This window comes from Perca flavescens, chromosome 23 (assembly GCF_004354835.1).
Source record: "Perca flavescens isolate YP-PL-M2 chromosome 23, PFLA_1.0, whole genome shotgun sequence".
NCBI lineage: Eukaryota > Metazoa > Chordata > Actinopteri > Perciformes > Percidae > Perca > Perca flavescens.
The window spans coordinates 20,899,764-20,918,956 of NC_041353.1; the positions used below are offsets into that span (position 1 = coordinate 20,899,764).

Here is a 19,193-nt window from a genome sequence, read left to right on the forward strand (position 1 = left end):
CTCATTTTGATATTTGAATTTATGCAATTATATAGTGTTATCTTAGGGCAGGGTAGGGCCACTTAATTACCATTTTCTTCCTCCTCTCCTGTTGACCGAGACTCCTGTCTAACTCCTGCAGCTCAGTGACTGTCAAGCAGGGCGACAGCAACACGTCATCGACAGGAGCAGAGGGAGGTGACTGGTAGCTCCTTAAGAGCATGAGCAGCTCATCCAACTCAAATGTGTCCATCCGCTGTGCCATGCGGGTAATGGATGTCCTCGTGGCTATGGAATAATTAATAGTTTTAGTTGTTATACATTATATACCTGCATATGTGAACAACTTAAGTGAGTCTTCTTACTTTTCTGTGTGATGAGTCGCCTCCCTCTGTGTGATGAGTTGTGCTGTTCTGCAACAACAAAAAAAACTCTGGTTTCCTGTGTGACTCATCTAAAAATATATGATATGAATATTGGTCACTTCATTTATGGTGCAGTTTCTTGCACATGCCATTGCAAAAGATGAACCTATGCTGTTACATTAGACAATCGCTAAAAAAAAAAAAAAAAAAAAAACCTTACATGCAGGTGGTGGAGGCAGTAACATACAGTACAGGCCAAAAGTTTGGACACACCTTCTCATTCAAATGCGTTTCCTTTTACTTTCATGACTATTTACATTGTAGATTCTCACTGAAGGCATCAAAACTATGAATGAACACATATGGAATTAAGTACTTAACAAAAAAGTGTGAAATAACTGAAAACATGTCTTATATTTTAGATTCTTCAAAATAGCCACCCTTTGCTTTTTTATTAATAAGGGGGAAAATTCCACTAATTAACCCTGACAAAGCACACCTGTGAAGTGAAAACCATTTCAGGTGACTACCTCATGAAGCTCATTGAGAGAACACCAAGGGTTTGCAGAGTTATCATCAAAAGCAAAGGGTGGCTACTTTGAGGAATCTAAAATATAAGACGTTTTCAGTTATTTCACACTTTTTTTGTTAAATACATAATTCCGTATGTGTTCATTCATAGTTTTGATGCCTTCAGTGAGAATCTACAATGTAAATAGTCATGAAAATAAAGAAACACATTGACTGAGAAGGTGTGTCCAAACTTTTGGCCTGTACTGTACGCTGACCTGAATACAGTTAAAAAAAACGAAATCACGCACAAAAGTATTGTTTTTAACAAAATTGTTATCAGCCTAAAAATAAATATATTCTCTTTCTATGTTGTTTATCTTACTTAGATTTTATAAGACCAATCATTTTTGAGTGAATCTAAATCAAGTGACAAACCTTTTATATGCTACTTCAAAAACTTAAATGGAGCTGGTATAAATAAACATTTTCACATTTTTTCACTCAGAACAACTAGAAACAACTAAACGGGAACATTGTGTGGAGGCCCAGTGCAACCACAGGAGAACGTTTCAGTTGGTTGGTTCCCTTTAACGTTTAGGGAACGTTATAACCCTGAGGGAACGTTTGGTTTGATTCAAACTAACCTTTAGGGAACCAGAAACCCCAATGTTCCCTAAATGTTCTGGGTTAGTGGGGGAGCTCGGAGGGGAACGTAATTAATTGGGAGACAGTTTGGGACAACATTTCCCACTGTTCCAAAAACCCAAATCACCAGCAGATCCACTTCAACATATGTCATAGGACATATTGGACTCCTCAGAAGAGATACGTCTCTAAAGTAATTCCCACTCCCTATTGCACGTTCCGCCAACCTGAACAAACTGGAACTTTCCTGCACATGGTCTGTGAGTGTAAATAGGTGCATGAGTTTTGGAATAAAACAACATTAATAATATCTGATGTGATAGGATGTCGTATTCCTACTGACCCGATTGTTTTGTTACTTAATGACTACTCTAAACAGTCTGCTTGGCTCAACCGCAACCAAGAAAATGATAGCTCAATGCCGGCTCCCCCCCACTTGCTTTGTATAAAACAGTGGTTAGCGTATTTTCTGGACATAGTTATGCTGGAGCTTTTTACAGCAAGGATTAACAAAGCTAAGTCATCGACTATAGACCTATGGAAAGGTGCAGCAGCACAAGTATCAGTCCTAATGACCTCAGCATCACAGGAGGGTGGGAGAGAGTGGTTGTTCTTGTTCAAGTGTGTTTGTCTGTTCTGTATGTTTAAAATGTAAAAATTATTTAAAAAAAAATAAAAATAATTACTGATGTCAGTTCTTCTGAGCGAATGCCTCCTGGGCGTCTCAGAAAAACCCCTTTTAATCAAACGAGGAGTCAGAGTTTTCCCAGAGCATGGAATTTGCCAGGCTAGTCTCGTCGTACAAAGGTCAACGCATCACAAGAGCAGCTTTCAGGTTTAGCATCTCGGTGGGACCTCCAAAATGTTATGGACATTTTCTGCCTTCTCCAGTGATGTACTTTATACAAACACCAAAGCACAGAGAACACAGAGATGGTTAAAGTGATATATTGCAAAAGTTGTATGTAATTAATTGCAGGGAAGTTACAGAGAAAAAGTATCAAGTTCTCACCAGTTCAGTTTTACTCGGCAGCTTCTGAAGAACACACAGAAACACAGTGCAAAAATACATGTGACAAAAAGAAGAAGCAGCCAAATGAAAATAAAAAAAATTTTGACAGCTGGCCGTGGCCACTACCCTTACATTTATTTCCTGGAAGTCAAACAAACAGAACGTTTACTGCAACCTAGCAAGGTAAGACACATGATACGCTTAAAAAAATCTATTAAAAGTTTAATTACATCATGAAAACCAAATGTTGCCGCTAACTTCTAATATTTACGGTATATGTAATGTATACCGTAAAGAGGTAGTTGTATTTTACTTTGAACTCGTCTATTTTATGCTACTTCCTACTTCTGCTCCACTACATTCCAGAGGGAAATAGGCCATTGATAACAACACACAGATCAAAACATAAACATAAATTCCGTCACGGAATGTAAATTTCAAAAAGAAAAAATACTGAAATTAGCATTGTTGTCAGAAAAGATAGTATTTCAGTTTAACATATTTCCTTAATATCTGATGAGGCATTGGTGTCATTTTTGGATTTATTACAGTACAAATATTACATATTGGACCTTTAAGGGGCCATGTTCATTTCGCAGAATTCTGTGAGACAAAATGCATTAGTTTGTGAATGATGTTTTGTATTTGCAAAGCACACTGAGTTTGTTTGTGAATCGTTGGGCGTGAGTAAAACACGTTTTGTGTGTGCGTGAGGTTTTGGCATGATTCTAACTCAATACTTTCCTTCCTGTTTTAGGAAGCAGCGACTGTATTGTGGTTGTTAGGTTAGGTGAAGCCGGGTAACTGAAGAAATCCAGCATGTTGATCTTGCTTCGTAGTAGCCTACAGGCTGCCGGTCTTACAGAGTTCCATGAAATGAACACGGCCCCTTAACTCAAAAACTGTGGCAGTTTCACAGATTCGCCGAAAATTCTGTGACGGGCCCACGGATGCGATGCATGTAGGTCAATGACATCATCATCCGTGGTCTACGCACAGATTCCCTGATCACAGCACGTTTCTTTCTGTACAGAGAAGCTGTATACAGCTTTGCTGTTATTGGTATTTTTAGCCCAATAACCGCTGTTTTAATCAACATTTATTCACCAGATCTTATCATGGTTTAATTGTATTTCTTTTAATGTTATTATTTCGGTCTATTTCGGCCAGGGAAGCTGCTTTGTTGTTTTGATATTTTTTAAACTATAATACTACATCTAGCAACATATATGTAGATATTATCATAGTATGCATTTCTTTACTTTAATAATATTATTTTGGTCTTAATACTGGTGAAATATTACAGTAGGCTGTAAGACAGAACACGATATGATCAGAGTTGGGCGCATGCAAAGCCGATTTCCCACAATGCAATGCCGGCATTCATTTCAGAGAATCAGACAACGATCAGCGGGTCTTTAACGCCAGCATCGCTTCAATATACATATATATAATCAGTGGTTTTGTCATCAGCAACAACAACACGTTGCTCACTTTTGTTCCAGTAAGTTATGCACCATAATAACGTTTAAAAAAATCTGCGTGTATATATCTATGGTCCTGGTAGGCTTAAATTGAATTAACAGCGCCACCTGCTGCTGTGGAGTGCGAATTACAGGACATTTATTAGAAAATTTACCTGCATTTGTGTGTGGATCTGAGGGCATTTGTGTGTGGATCAGCAAGACGTACTGAAGGATTTTTTTTTTCCGTACTTGTAGAATTTGTTTTGTACTTGAAAGATTTTTTTTTGTACTTGAAGGATTTTTTTTTGTACTTGAAAGATTTTTTTATTTACTTGAAAGATTTTAGTTTGTACTTTTTTTGTCATTGAAGAAATATGTTTTTGTATGTGTAAAACATACTGTATTTGTTTGATAGGTAGGTTTCTTATTTGCAGAACAAAATGCATTAGTTTGTGAATGATGTTTTGTATTTACAAACCACACTGAGTTTGTTTGTGAATCGTTGGGCGTGAGTAAAACACGTTTTGTGTGTGTGTGAGGTTTTGGCATGATTCTAACTCCATAGCCCGGAGCTAGCTAACTTTATAGCGCTAACGGTGATGCTGACACACCTCCTCACTTTGCGGAGCCTCACATCAAACGCCGAAAACGAATCATTAAATACACAGCTGGCATCCTACCTTTCCATGCAATCCGATATAATCCATGGAAAATATAATCCATAGCAAAGCACGTAATCTGCTGTATCCAGAACAATCCATACGTGTTTGAGCCATATTTCCTTCTTGCAGGTGTTCATGTCAAATCTTACACAAATCCATAAAAGCACTGAGCTAGTTATTGCTAACGTCCGTACAAAGTATGCTAACCTAAATGTTATCTCAGAATTAAAAAGTAGTAATCCAAGTCAAGTTTGTTGACTGTGCATCTTGAGCAGTTTGGTGGCCCTTAACCCTTAACCAGGGGCTGCTCTAGGATCAGACCTTTAGGGGGGCTCAGCCCCTAATGAGAATATGACATGGATACAGTGCCTTGCAAAAGTGTTAAACATTATATATTTATTGTTAAACAATAAATATACATATGTATTCAATTATAATTAAATTATCTTTATTGAGAAAATATTTCTTGTATTTATTCATACTGTATACTATACTGCAAAATAACTTATCTGTCATACTGTTCAACTGTGTTAGTGTTGCCACACTATCCTGATCAAATAGCACTAAATAGGAACAACCAAATGTCTTCTATATAATTTAAAACAAATCCCTTGATGACTAGACCTTGGTTAGGTGTTCTTATAATGGATGTAAGTATGGTGAACAGCAAGCAAATATTGATTATATGTCAGTTACTGCCTTTTGCCTTTGCATGACTCCTTGTTTTTGGCACATGATACAAAAGCAGAGTACAGTAACTGCCAAACAAGGGTCAAAGGTCAATTTTGAACTCAAGATTTTTTGCAGTGTCTGTTATGCAGATACTGGCGCGATAAGAAAACAAACAGTTTCCTTTTGCTTTTAGTAACCATTTTCAATACGACAGTGTTCATGTGTTAATAAATAAATGTCATAATCAGAACATTTTCCATTACACTGCACAGAATAAATCTCCATGGTAACTTAGTTGCCTCTGCTTTTGTGCAACCAAGTCAAGCCTTAAATCTAAACCAGGATAACTGGAATATCCCGGCTTAATCCCTTATCCTTGTTTTGTGCAACACCCCTGTGATGAAGCCTACAAGTTAGAACTGTTGGGCTAACAATACATTATTCTCTAAGTGTTGCTGGAGTTTTCATTTTAAGACTTTTTCCTGTTCTAAGTGCACCTTGGAAGTAGGTGAAGATTGTGCTGGATATACGTACTCTGCGTCTGTAATGAAAGTGAACACAGCCTCTGAGAGGCTATCTTTGGTTGTGGCCTTGGTTAATGGCTGATCAATCAAAGGAATTTCCTGGGTGACTGGATTTAGTTTAGCCCTAATGATTGAAAGCCACACATGTCACACTATTTATATAAAGATGATTTCACAACTGAGTTTGAGATTTAGCATGTAATATTTGTTGTTTGTGGGTGTTTTTTTTTAATCCAGTACCAGAGGAAGTGGTCACAATGCTATGCTGCAGCCATAGATGAAGACAACCATGAATTCTTGTATCAGAAGGGAGTACATTGCCATCTTCTTCTTTCTGGCTGTGGCTGTCTCCATCATTGTGTTACATAAAATGGAAGTTCTGGAGGTAAGAACTTGGTTTTGGTGGGACTGTTTATAGGGTGGACCCTGTTTGAAATGTTTAATATTAATATTACATTTCCCCCTCAAACATCAGACCCCTCGGCTCCTTAGATTGAATTGTGGTCACCGCTACATGTTTTCTTTGGTGTGGCTTCATCCTCTGCTCATCCTCACGTTGACCTGGCACTCTTTTCACAAACTTGTCAATGCTTTGCTAGCAATGAAACAGAACCATGCATTACCAAAAAAAAATGCTGGTTCCTAAATGTTTTTACTGAAGACATAAATGTTAAAGGGGTGATAGAATGCAAAACTGATTTTACCTTGTCATAGTTGAAAAAATGACAGTTTAGTGGGTGAATAGGACATACATAGAACCTCACAATTGTTAAGAATTCTCTAAAAGACGTGTTCGTTCTGATTTCTGGAGGAGGAAGGAGAGGCTGGGGTCGAATTGAAAGTTAAGCAAAAAGGTTTAATAAAACAACATGAAAACGACAGTCAAAACACAAACGTTACACTGCAGCTGACAGCGGACTGATCTCATGCTTCTCCTTGCGGAGTTACAGAAGAACAGTCATGTGACATGACAAACAATACACTGTAAACAGCGGACTTCAACGTGCTTCCCCTGTCGGGGTCACAGATCAAAGTGCCGAATCTTTCTCCTGCTCCCACATTTATTCCTGTCTCTCAGGATAAGGACACACCTCTGAATTTAGGTTTACTACAGGTCACAGACTAAGGTTGATTATCATGGAAGTTTTGATTCCATAGTAATATGCATTTCCTTTGTTCTAATCACGGCTAGCTCAACAGTTACCTTTCCTGTGGGGACAATGAGTCTCCTACAGTATGCTAAATGTCAGCCATGACCTAATTAATTCTTTTGAAGCTACAGACCGTGTGAGCCAGACTAATGCTAATCAGTGTAGTTATTTGATTAGATCTAGCAAGTACATTGTTTTCAAAACACAGTCCGGGTTTTAACTTTTTAACTTCAACACAATCCCATTGAAACTGCCTCTGAAAACGGGCGAATCTGAACAAAGCTAAAAGTTGACATCAACTTCTCAATTCCTCCTCATTTGGCTCTACCTTCTATCTTTGTAACGCCCCAAAATTTACATAGGCCACTAACTGATCTACTCCATTACAATATTCACTTCTAAGACTTTTTTATGCGAGAAATCAACTATCTAAAGCTCAATTATGCGAGAAATCAACTATCTAAAGCTCAAATATGGGCCGTTTTATAAAAATTGATGGCTAATTGCAAATTTGGTAAGACAGTGTCGGACTTTAGGAGCTCCACACTCTGCTGGGACAGGCGGTGGCTGCCGCCCGGGTTTGCTGCCTTCCCTGTCGGCCTCTCCCCCTTCACAGACCCGCTGAGCTGGAGCTCTGTCAAAATCTCACACACGTGCTGCGCAGTGTACTTTAGAAAAGAAGAAAGTTTGGAGGTTTTGCAAGGATATTGAAAATGAACCATGGTCGTAAATGCAGTGTTCCAGACTGTACAACGGAATAGTCTACTGCCCTAGAGAAAGGTTTTTAGAACGAGTATATTGGACAATGGAGAGGGAGTTGCTACAAGGTGAGTTGTGATTCTTTGGTGGAAGTTTTTGTATGTCGCAAGAGTAACGTTAGAACAACACTAGTTATAATGAAAGTGTCGAAACTTTTATTTTGTCTCGGCTGTTTTAAGCGCTGCAGCTCGCGCCTGGGCATGTCTGGGCATGTAACAGACAGTGTGTCTGTGTTTGTCAAGGGGGTAAGCTTCGCTTCAGAACTCGAGCCATCTATGGCGCCATTTTGTTGCTAACTGGCCATCACCTCCTGTTAGCATTCCGCTGACCGCCATTTTTTTTTACGTCACTTGACTGCGAATAACTTTACATCAGAAATGTTTGAAGACTCTATTTGTCCGTTGTTTAGTTCCAAAGAAACACGACAATGTATAAAAGGCTTCATTACCTTGTACCTCACGTTATGGCTCCGTAGCAGACGCTTTTGTAAAAATAGGCTAACGATTGTGTCATAACCAAGTGACTTACTGTCGCATAGTAGAGGAATTACCGTATAGTACAGGAGAAGCTCGCAGGCAGTTTCGACTTACATGAGCTGTTTAGGTTTAATTACTAATGTTAACTAGCATGTTAGTTAGCAATAATTAGCCTGTGCCCATGTTATCTCCTTACATACACCTACACTCTCCGTATCTGTAAGATTGGGAATGATTGAGATTTCTCTCGGCACAGCTACCAGAAGACTTCCAACTTTCAGACACGTTGCTCACGTCACATTCTCTCAGTTGGAGGCTGCGCAGTAAAGCTGGCCATCACCGGAAAAGTGCTTCTAATAGCCTTCACTGGTCTCCGTCCAGAGCAACGGGGTCTATTGGTCCATTATATACTGTCTATGGTGTTTGTGTATGCGCTGTGCAGCGGTGTGTTTGTGTGTGCAGTGTGTGTGTGTGTGTGTGTGTGTGTGTGTGTGTGTGTGTGTGTGTGTGTGTGTGTGTGTGTGTGTGTGTGTGTGAAATATGAGACCTGCTGTATCGTCTCCAATGTATTGTGTGAGTGGTTCCTCAACCAGTCAGCACGCAGCTCATCTAAATATTCATGAGCATACCATATTTGGAAGAAAAGCTGTAATTCCCATAGACAGTATATAATGGACCAACAGATCCCGTTGCTCTGGACGGAGACCAGTGAAGGATATTAGAAGCACTTTTCCAATGAGCGCTGAGCGTTACTGCGCAGCCTCCAACTGAGAGAGACAACGTAAATGTGAAGTGAGCAACCTGTCTGAAAGTTTTAAGTCTTCTGGTAGCTGTGCCGAGAGAAATCTCAATCATTCCCAATCTTACAGAGACAGAGAGCGTAGGTATATGTAAGGAGATAACATGGGCACAGGCTAATTATTGCTGACTAAAATGCTAGTTAACATTAGTAATTAATCCTAAACAGCTCATGGAAGTCGAAACTGCCTGCAAGCTTCTCCTGTACTGTATGGTAATTCCTCTACTGTGCGACACAATCGTGACAATTTCATGAGCTTCTTTAATGATAAAATTATAACGATTAGAGATAAAATCCATCACCTTTTGCCCTCAACTTCTAACGGTTCACCTTTCAATGCAGGACTGCTAGAAAGAACGACTAGACCTGAGATATACTTAGACTACTTTTATCCTATAGACCTTCAACAATTAATGGTAAAGGTATCTTCAGCTAAGCCGTCTCTTAGACCCCATCCCAACGAGGCTACTCAAAGAAGCGTTACCCATGGTTAACACTTCATTACTAGATATGATCAATATGTCTCTATTAACAGGTTATGTACCGCAGTCATTTAAAATAGCTGTGATAAAACCTCTTCTGAAAAAACCACCCTCGATCCTGAGGTCTTAGCAAACTAAAGACCTATATCTAACCTTCCCTTTCTCTCCAAGATCCTTGAGAAGGTAGTTGCTAATCAGTTATGTGATTTTCTCCATAGCAACAGTTTATTTGAAGACTTTCAATCAGGATTTAGAAAGCATTATAGCACAGAGACGGCACTGATGAAAATTACTAACGACGTTCTAACTGCTGCAGACAAAGGACTTGTCACCATACTTGTTTTACTAGATCTTAGTGCTGCATTTGACACTATTGACCATACCATCCTGTTACAGAGATTGGAACACTTAGTCGGCATTAAAGGAATCGCACTAAGCTGGTTTAAGTCCTATTTCTCTGATTGATCTCAATTTGTAAATATTAATGATAAATCCTCCAAGTACGCCAAAGTTAAACATGGCGTTCCACAAGGCTCAGTGCTGGACCAATTCTATTCTCCTTAAATATGATTCCTCTTGGTAATATTATTAGGAAACACTCAATTAACTATCACTGTTATGCGGATGACACCCAATTATACTTGTCAATCAAACCAGACGAAACCAGTCAGTTAGCTAAACTTCAAGCATGCATTAAAGATATAAAATCCTGGATGACCTACAATTTTCTGATGCTAAACTCTAACAAAACTGAAGTTATTGTGCTGGGCCCTAAACACCTCAAAACTTCATTATCTAAAGATATAGCTACTCTGGATGGTGTTGTCCTGGCCTCCTGCACTACTGTCAGAAATCTAGGAATTATTTTTGATCAGGATATATCCTTTAACGCCCATCTAAAACAAACATCGAGAACAGCCTTTTTTCATCTTCGTAACATTGCCAAAATTAGGAATATCCTGTCTCAAAACGATGTTGAAAAACTAGTCCATGCATTTGTTACTTCCAGGCTGGACTATTGTAAGTACAGCCTCTCATCAATGTTTTAATTTGTCTCCTTTTGTATGCATCCTGTCCCAGAACTGCTTGTTACTAACATAGCTCTGGGGAGTTTACTCGCCGGAGTCCTTATGTTTCTTCTTCGCAGAGCATAGCTCTCCGATTCACTTCAACGCCCGGCCGCGTCCTGCTGCGTCTGCTGCACCCACCCGTGCTCTGCAGCGCCACGTTACATCCCGCAACGCCCTGCTGTGATGTTCATACGCACAGAGTAGTCAGGATCCGGTATAGGAGACTGCATTACTCAGTATGACACGATGTGCCCTGCTATGACATGAACTTCCAGGACTACCTCAAAGTCACTGTTCCATTATCTTTAATGTGACTATTATGCCACTGTTTATCACACCCCCAACCGGCCCCGTCAGACACCGCCTACCAAGAGCCTGTGTCTGTCCGAGGTTTCTTCCTAAAAGGGAGTTTTCCTCGCCACTGTCGCAACAGCCACTGCTAATGCTTGCTCTTGTGGGAATTACTGTAATTGTTGGGGCTTTGGATATTATAGAGTGTGGTCTAGACCTACTCTATCTGTAAAGTGTCTTGAGATAACTCTGTTATGATTTGATACTATAAATAAAATTGAATTGAATTGAATCGTTAGCCTATTTTTATAAAAACGTCTGCTACGGAGCCATAACGTGAGGTACAAGGTAATGGAGCCTTTTATACATTGTGGTGTTTCTTAAGAAATAAACAATGGACAAATAGAGTCTTTAAACGCTTCAGATGTAAAGTTATTCGCTGTCAAAGTGACGTCAAAATGAATGGCAGTCAATGGAATGCTAAGGGGAGGTGATCGCTTTGTAGCATCAAAATGGCGCCATAGGAGGTTCGAGTTCTGAAGCGAAGCTTACCCCCTTGGTCGTTCCAAATAGAGCCATTACACAGGGATGCAATAAGGGCCAAAACAAATAGCACCTGGGCCATTTTCAGCCCAACCAATGTTAAATACCCCATTAGGAGACCTTAAAGAACAGTGTGAAATACCCTATATAATCATTCTATCACCCCTTTAATAAATGGGTCACAAATGTATAAAAGCCAAGAGACACCCCAAACAGCTGGGTACTGAAACAATGACTATGAGGTTTAATGGCTTTTACATGGATTCTCTCATCAGTTGAGCTGCCATCAGTGTATGAATGTGTGTGTACATGAGAGGCAAATTTGATTGATGCATCTTTGTCACCATCTCTCTCTCGACCACCTGCCAGATTCAGCATAAAGTGAACTCCGCCACCATCATTGTCCCGAGAGTTTCCACTGTCCCTGACTTGCATCCCGACTTCTGCACCTTCCAGCCACTGTCTCCTAATGACGCCCTGGAGGAACGCCTCCTACTGGACTCCATTGCTTGGCCTAAAACTCCACTTTTGCCAGCTCCTCTTTCCCTGGAGAAGACCAGTGATCCAGCTCACACCTCCTTCACCATTCTCCCAGTTAGGGGAGGAGGACAGTGGCACATAGGGGATCAGCTGGAGGTTAGGATCAATATGTCTGATTTCCAGGGCCGTCCCAAGAACTCTGGAGGGGACTTCTTACTCGCCCGACTGCACAACCAGAAGCTTGGTGCAGGTGTGGTTGGGCAAGTGGTGGATCATCTGAATGGCAGCTACTCTGCTGTATTCCCTTTACTCTGGGAAGGAGACGCGCAGGTTGAGGTAATGCTAAAAACTATAATTTTAAATGTGGTTATATTGTAGGCATATTTAATCTTTATTCTTTATTTTATCTTTAACTATGGACTGTGAAAATAATGGAAGTAGCATCGGTGGCATCACCCATTGGTTTATGAACTGCCGTTTTAAAGTCAGGAGTTTTTGGGTGTTGCCATTTGGTATTTTTGAGCCAGAAGTGACCATATTTGGACAAAAGGGCGGAGCTGGGGAGGGTTAACTGTTGAACACAATAATGTGAGCTATATAATTAACACAATATAAATTAGCTGGATACATGGTTAAATGTAATTGGCTCACCAGTGTATCCAGTGGTGGAATGTAACGAAGTACAAATACTTCGTTACTGTACTGTTACTGTACATTTTTCCCGTTTCTCGTGACTTTTACTTCGTTACATTTTGCAGCAATTATCTATACTTTCTACTCCACTACATTTCTACAACGTTCCGTTACATTTTTGTTGCATTTTCTGATCAGTTTTTTCAGTTTTTTTCCCCCTGCCAAAACGTCTTCCTGACCGTCACACGTTTGCAGTCCGCAGCAAAGCCTTCAGCAGCGGCTCCTGCACCGGCTGCAGTCCGTCCACTGGGTCCAGCTCCGGGTGCCACTTGTGATATTACGAATCCCACTATGGCCACGCCAAAACCCGCCCTTCAATAGCATTTATTGGCCAGACGCGTACTGCTCCCAGTACTACCGCTGCTCCCGTTACTGCTGCTGCTCCCGATACTCTGCTTGGCCATAGCCTATGTGAAGCATCCGTTCATATAGGGTTAATATACAACCCGTATATTTATCTTAAAAACAGACAGCTAAAAAAGCCAGATGGTAAGCACAATTACATTAACCTAAAACTATTTAATTAAAATGCCACAACCCATACTGTTTTTTTTAATTATTAGAATATAGAAATTAAGAGAATAAATCGTTATGCAAGTACTTTTACTTTTAATACTTAAAGCACATTTAAAATGAGGTACTTTTTACTTTTGCTTAAGTAGGTTTGTTATTGTGGCACTTCTACTTTTACTAAAGTAAATAAGTCTCTGGTTATTTGTACTGAGATTCAGTACTTCCTCCACCACTGAATGTATCGCTGTGTGTACTTCGTTCATAGCATTCCCACGGCACATGTGCAGTTTATAATAACTATGGCAGTTTTCCACTTAAAATTCTTAGACCTTTTGGAAACAGTGGGACTTTTCATTTCAGACAAAAGCAGGGTCTCATTTCCAGCCACCAACAGTAGATTTTTTGTAAAACTCTGGTTCTCTATTCAATCAGGTGACGCTGGTTCACTCTAGTGAAGCTGTCACAGTGCTGAACAGGCTGACCAGTGAACAGCCTGACAGGATTTCCTTTAAGAGCCTCTTCCGCTCAGCCTCACTCTCTGAAACTACAATCTGTAACGTCTGCCTACGTCCAACAAAGCAGCCGCTGTGCAACTACACTGACCTCCGTACAGGCGAGCCTTGGTTCTGCTACAAGCCAAAGAACCTGAGCTGTGATGCCAGGATCAACCACGCAATGGGAAACTACAAACAAAACCTCAGGGCCAACGAGGAGAAGCTCTTTCAAAGGTGAGGGAGCAGAGAGACAGGACTGACTTTGAAGTTTGTGATTACCAGCAGTTAAGATTAAATCTAAAGAGCTTTTAAGTTTTCAAGGACAAATCAAACTAATCAGTCTGAATCATACTAGTTGACTTTCATTAAGAACATTGGATAGTATTTTCATTTTTCAGTTATTCATTTATTATATGGTTTATTGTCAACGTATACATCTTATTTGAGATTTGTCTTTTGAGAAATATTAAGTTGGCAAAAGCGTTAGCAAACAGTGGTTATTTACATCCAGTAGATGTGGAGCAGCAAAGTATTCCTTTGGAGTTGTGTTAATGGCTACCAAGTACAATATTCATTCACCCTTTTATGGTGGTGCGTGTACACTGCCAAGCGTCATTTCCACGCTGCCCATTCATTGTGAGCAGCCACGCAATGCATTCTGGTAGCATTGTGGCGACTTTAGAGAAGCGTGGCATCGATTTGCCTGCTCCTCATTTGCATAAAGTTTCATGCAGGCAGGGACGTCCAGCTTGACTCGCCGCCTCTCAAAAACTCACGAAAATCTTTTAAGCTGACCTTTCAGCAACTGCATAGCTTATTTCTCCAATAAGATGTTTTCAGAAACACATTTTGGTGAACTATGTTTGTAAAATAAGAAAATGTTTCCAAATGAGCTGCCATGTCGGTCTGTTTTTGAAATCTGGGTGCAGCAAGCCCCACGTGAAGCGTTTGTCCAATCAGGTGCAGCCATCGGGGTTGTAGGAGGGTGGAGCCTGTTTTCTTTGCTTGTCAGTGGTCATCAAAGAGAATGATAATTGCTAGTGAAAAAGCCTATTAACCTTGCAATGTTGGAAAGCGGGGCGATCCCTGCCATGAAAAAAAACACCACAGTGGACACGTTCCATTAGCCTGGCTCCGCCCGTCCCCACGTACTTCCGCTCAATTTTCATTTTCCTTCAGTACATCGTCTGGGTTTGCGGTATATTCTTGGGTTTTCTCTGGCCAAATCTTTGGAGGTCCATTCAGCGAACAGCGGGAGTGGGTAAGAACGATGAAGTTGAGGTCGGGCGCTAGCTTGAGTTGTAGTTCCGTAATGGTGGTGGAGAAAGATGCGAGCGAAGCCATCCGTTGTGGAAACGCTGCCAAATATACAGAAGTTAAAGCCTGAGCAAGATAATCTTTGCTTGTTTTGTTTTGTTGGTGGCCATTATGTTATGGCCCTCCTCCCCACGGGGTTGGGGAAAAGTTTGATTTTCCAGCTCGCTCCGTTAGTGGTGAAGGAGTTGGCTAAGGCGAACGCTAGCAATGCTAAGCCAATAGTCGTTGTCATCCCCTCTTGTTAGCCTGGTCCTGACAGTACGTAGGAGGGCGGAGCCAGGCTACCAGAGTGGCTCTGGGCAGATCCAATCATTTTAAACTTCAACAGAGTACCCACCTTCAAGGAAGTTAACACTTGTCAATGGAGAGTGGCCAGACTCTCTGTACAAATGAAATGTACAAAAGTCTGGTAGGACTTTTGGTTGGGGGCATATCTGACTCTTTAGCTTCTAAATGCTCCGCTGTGTTCACCTGCTAGTTGCTTACTTTGTCTGTCTGCTGTTTGGTGGTAGATAGTGCACAATTGTTAAATCAGAGCTTATTTGATAAAAACAACTACCTGCTGCTTCTAGCGGGGAGACTCGACCAAAACAGTCAAGTTGCCGGCCGTAAAACTAAAACGATGAGCTGAAAGATGCTACAGCACTCTGTAAAGCTGAGAGGAACTGCAAAGTCAGGTGATCATTATCTGTGGATTCCTCACTGCGAGTGACACATTACACATAGTCTTTGAACCCATTGCTTAAATGAAAAATATTAATAAGTGCAGCTTTAACTCACAAAATGTATTTTTCTAGAGAGTTTTTTGTAATGATAGATTAACTTTAAGGCAGTTTTTTCACATTTTAGTGCTTGATTTTTTTACCTTCATGACATGATTTCAAATGTTTGTCTTCCTTTCTTGTCTGTATGTTGTTGATGTTGTAGTGTGTGTATAAGAGATGTATTATTATTGTGTGCTCTTCTTCAGTCGTGTCAACTTGAAAGTCTACCTACAAGCTTCAGGACCAGCCAATGTCACAGTGTTGCCAACAAAGAAAGGTACAATTTTACTACTGCCATTACTAAAGAATGTGCTATAGACAATGAAAGTAAAACGTAGAGGATTCTTTTTGACTAATCCAGTTATTTTCTTTCCGACAGATCTCTAAAAGTAATTCTCCACAAATAATCATACAAAAGCTCCACTTTAAATCTTATCATTAGCCTATGAGATATGTGCTCATACGTTCTTGGAAACAAAGTCATTCAGCATGAAAAGCATTTAAAAATGACTAATGAATCTGAGGAAATGGTGTGTCTCCATTGTCAGGGTCATTTCAAAGCTTCCCATTCATTTCTATGGCAGCTGTGCAATGCATTCTGGTAGCGTCGCGGGACTTTGGAAAAGCTGGGTGTCGAGTCGCCGGCTCCTCATTCGCATAAAGTGGCTCAACGCCTTTCAAAAGCTGTCGAAATCTCTTTGTCGATCTGAAATAAAGGCACTCAGGAATAAGGATAGTCAGTAAATGCTCATACAATCACTTTCAATCTTGGTTTTGGTCTTTTCATTGGATTTGTTGATAACAAAAAACCTACCCTTACCTTTTACTTCCTCTCAGGCCAATCAGAGGTGAAGAGCAGCAGTGTGAAGTCTGGACCCTCTGGCTATTACTACCAGGGTGTGTGGCGAGCACTAGGTGGCACCACAATTCACCAATTTAACAACTCCACTATCAGTCAGTGTCTGAAAGGCAAGGAGGTCCACATGTATGGAGACTCCACCATCAGGCAGTGGTTTGGTTACCTCAACGCAGCACTGCCAGGTAACTGATTCACAGGGATTTCTGGCTGATTTTGTTGACACTGCAGCTAAATATTTTCCCTCTGTAATACTTTTAGATCTTAAAGAGTTTAACCTGCACAGCCTGAAGCAAGTTGGACCTTTCATGGCCTTGGACTATGCAAACAACATCTTGGTGACGTTCCGCTGCCACGGTCCTCCTATCCGTTTTTCCAACGTCCCAACCAGCGAGCTTCGCTACATTGCCAATGAAATTGATGGCTTAACCGGAGGCACCAATACTGTCGTAGTTTTCAGCATCTGGTCTCATTTCAGCACTTTTCCCATGGAGGTCTACATCCGGCGGCTACAGAGCATCCGCAGGGCGGTGGTGCGGCTGCTGGACAGGGCTCCAGGCACGGTGGTCATCATCCGGACCGCCAACCCCAAAGCCTTGACGCTTTATGAGACAATAACCAACAGTGACTGGTACTCGCTGCAGCGTGATAAGGTGCTCAGAGCAATGTTCAAAGGACTCAACGTTCATCTGATCGATGCCTGGGAGATGGTTCTTGCCCACCACCTGCCGCACAACCTCCACCCACAACCTCCCATTATTAAGACTATGATGGACCTTCTCTTGTCCTACATATGCCCTAAAAACGGTGGATAGATGCATGTTTATTGCAGTTCGAAGCCATATGGGGGTTGGGTATTACAAATAACCACTGCTGAATGATCACAATTTACACAAACGATACAACCTCATTACTTGCCCCATGTGTTGGGATTGTCGAGCAGCATTTCATGAAATGCAGAAAACACTGTATACTATTTCTTTAATGGGCACAGTGACTTCCTGAATGACTGATGACTGAACTGGGAGTTTTTTTCCATTCTATAATCAGTCAATGGAGGATAAAACTGCAAGTGGATTCACTTTTTAAGAAGCCTTAACTTAAATAGCCACATATTTATAAAAATGTTACTCATGGGATGTTAATGGTTTAATGGCTCCAAAGATCAGGAACAGAGACTATTTTGATGATGTAAAAAAAGTGTATTTACATGTCAATTTTTTTGTATGAAATTTAAAACTACTATTAAATAACGTGCTGTAATACAATTATGAATACTATATGAAATGTTAACTGAGTTATGCTTTTGATTGTGGGTTGGTGTGAAGTGGGGAAATTTTATATCCTTCCAAGTTGTTTTTTAAATTTTATATACTGTCAGTATGGTGGAAGTAACTAATTACATTTACTCTCTAAAAGTCGTTTTTTGTGTACTTGTACTTTTTGAGTATGTCATTTTACTTTTGCTTATAGGCTACTTCTTATCACAAGTATCGTAGGCTACTTCACTACATTTCAAGTCGCATCCGTTACACATAGCGAGATAGATGTAGACCTGCTGGTGTAAAAAAAATGAGTAAAACCAAGTATGTTACTATTAAAGTTGTGTGAAAATAAGTCATTGAGGCAATTAAACTGATAGTAATTTAGTTTAATAAAGAAATAAAAAAAAGGTTTACTGAGAGATTAAGATAATTTAGTTAAATAAAACAGGATGTAAATAGTTAATTACGAATTTAAAATAAAAGGTAAACAGTGGTGTAACTATAGACGGGTTTCCTGTTTACAAACATTACAGGGTGCGTGCGCATACCAGGGGCAGAAAGCCAGATTGGTGAGCTGGTCCGATAATGCAAACGCATTTTTGTCTCAGTGCACATTGTCTTAGTCACTTCACTTCATGAGAAGCTAGCTATAGCTCTGTTTGCCATTCATTCCAATGGGGAAACCTCGAGGCTAGACTTTCGACATACTTTGCATATATTTACACTTTGAATTTCATCATGGTATTTATACATACTCTATGGTCTTACAAAGCTAACGTTTTTGACCGATTACAATTTAATCATTTTTTGTGAGCTGGAGAGCTCTCGTTATGAGAAGCTAGCTATAGCTCTGTTTGCCATTCATTCCAATGGGGAAACATCGCTGCTAGAATTTCGACATGCATTCCGGTGGCATATTCCTTTAAGCTGTCCTTATTGTTTGTATATAACTGCTGACTCAATAAAACATGATTTTAGTTGGATCTGTTTGTCGGTCTTTAATTTTGCAGTGTTACTGTGATATATATTGTAACGAGCACCCCAGTGCTGCAGTGTTGAATAAGGAGGCGATGACTGGCTTGCAACTTCGGTGCATTTATTTAGGTAACACAGCTTAACTCAGGTCAATGTTGGCCATGACCACACCGTCCATTCAGTCACTAACAACAGACCAAACCCCCGCCCAGGCTTTTCCTCAACCCCCCAAAATCCCGCAAAACTCGGGTTGTCTCGCGAGACAATCGCCACCCCAATAGGTCTGATATAACCACATTGACCTCTGCTGGTAACATTATTGCATAACACAAACCTGTAAACATCTGCATAACTGATGAACTCATAATAACAGGGACACATTAACTCAGCTCATTACAATATGTATGGCTATAATTATCATTTTAGG

The 19,193-nt window shown here is 40.4% G+C and overlaps 1 protein-coding gene across 1 annotated transcript; it reads left to right on the top strand.

Annotated features, from left to right (window-relative positions):
* Positions 1-6,127: 6,127 nt before the first annotated feature.
* LOC114550526 (NXPE family member 3-like) lies at positions 6,128-17,386 on the top strand. The gene is made up of 7 exons (XM_028571336.1): positions 6,128-6,223; positions 11,779-12,225; positions 13,528-13,823; positions 15,877-15,947; positions 16,408-16,410; positions 16,517-16,711; positions 16,788-17,386. The coding sequence occupies exons 1-7, from the start codon at positions 6,128-6,130 to the stop codon at positions 17,339-17,341; spliced, it is 1,662 nt and encodes a 553-aa protein (XP_028427137.1). The 3' UTR covers positions 17,342-17,386.
* The last annotated feature ends 1,807 nt before the right edge of the window (positions 17,387-19,193 follow it).

What these genes read in the sequence shown, in the direction of transcription:
- LOC114550526 (XM_028571336.1), top strand. Translation starts at nt 6,128, where the DNA reads ATGAATTCTTGTATCAGAAGGGAGTACATTGCCATCTTCTTCTTTCTG. An exon ending in GAGGAGAAGCTCTTTCAAAG is followed by an intron (nt 13,824 to 15,876) that starts GTGAGGGAGCAG and finishes GCTCTTCTTCAG; the next exon opens with TCGTGTCAACTTGAAAGTCT. An exon ending in CCTCAACGCAGCACTGCCAG is followed by an intron (nt 16,712 to 16,787) that starts GTAACTGATTCA and finishes TAATACTTTTAG; the next exon opens with ATCTTAAAGAGTTTAACCTG.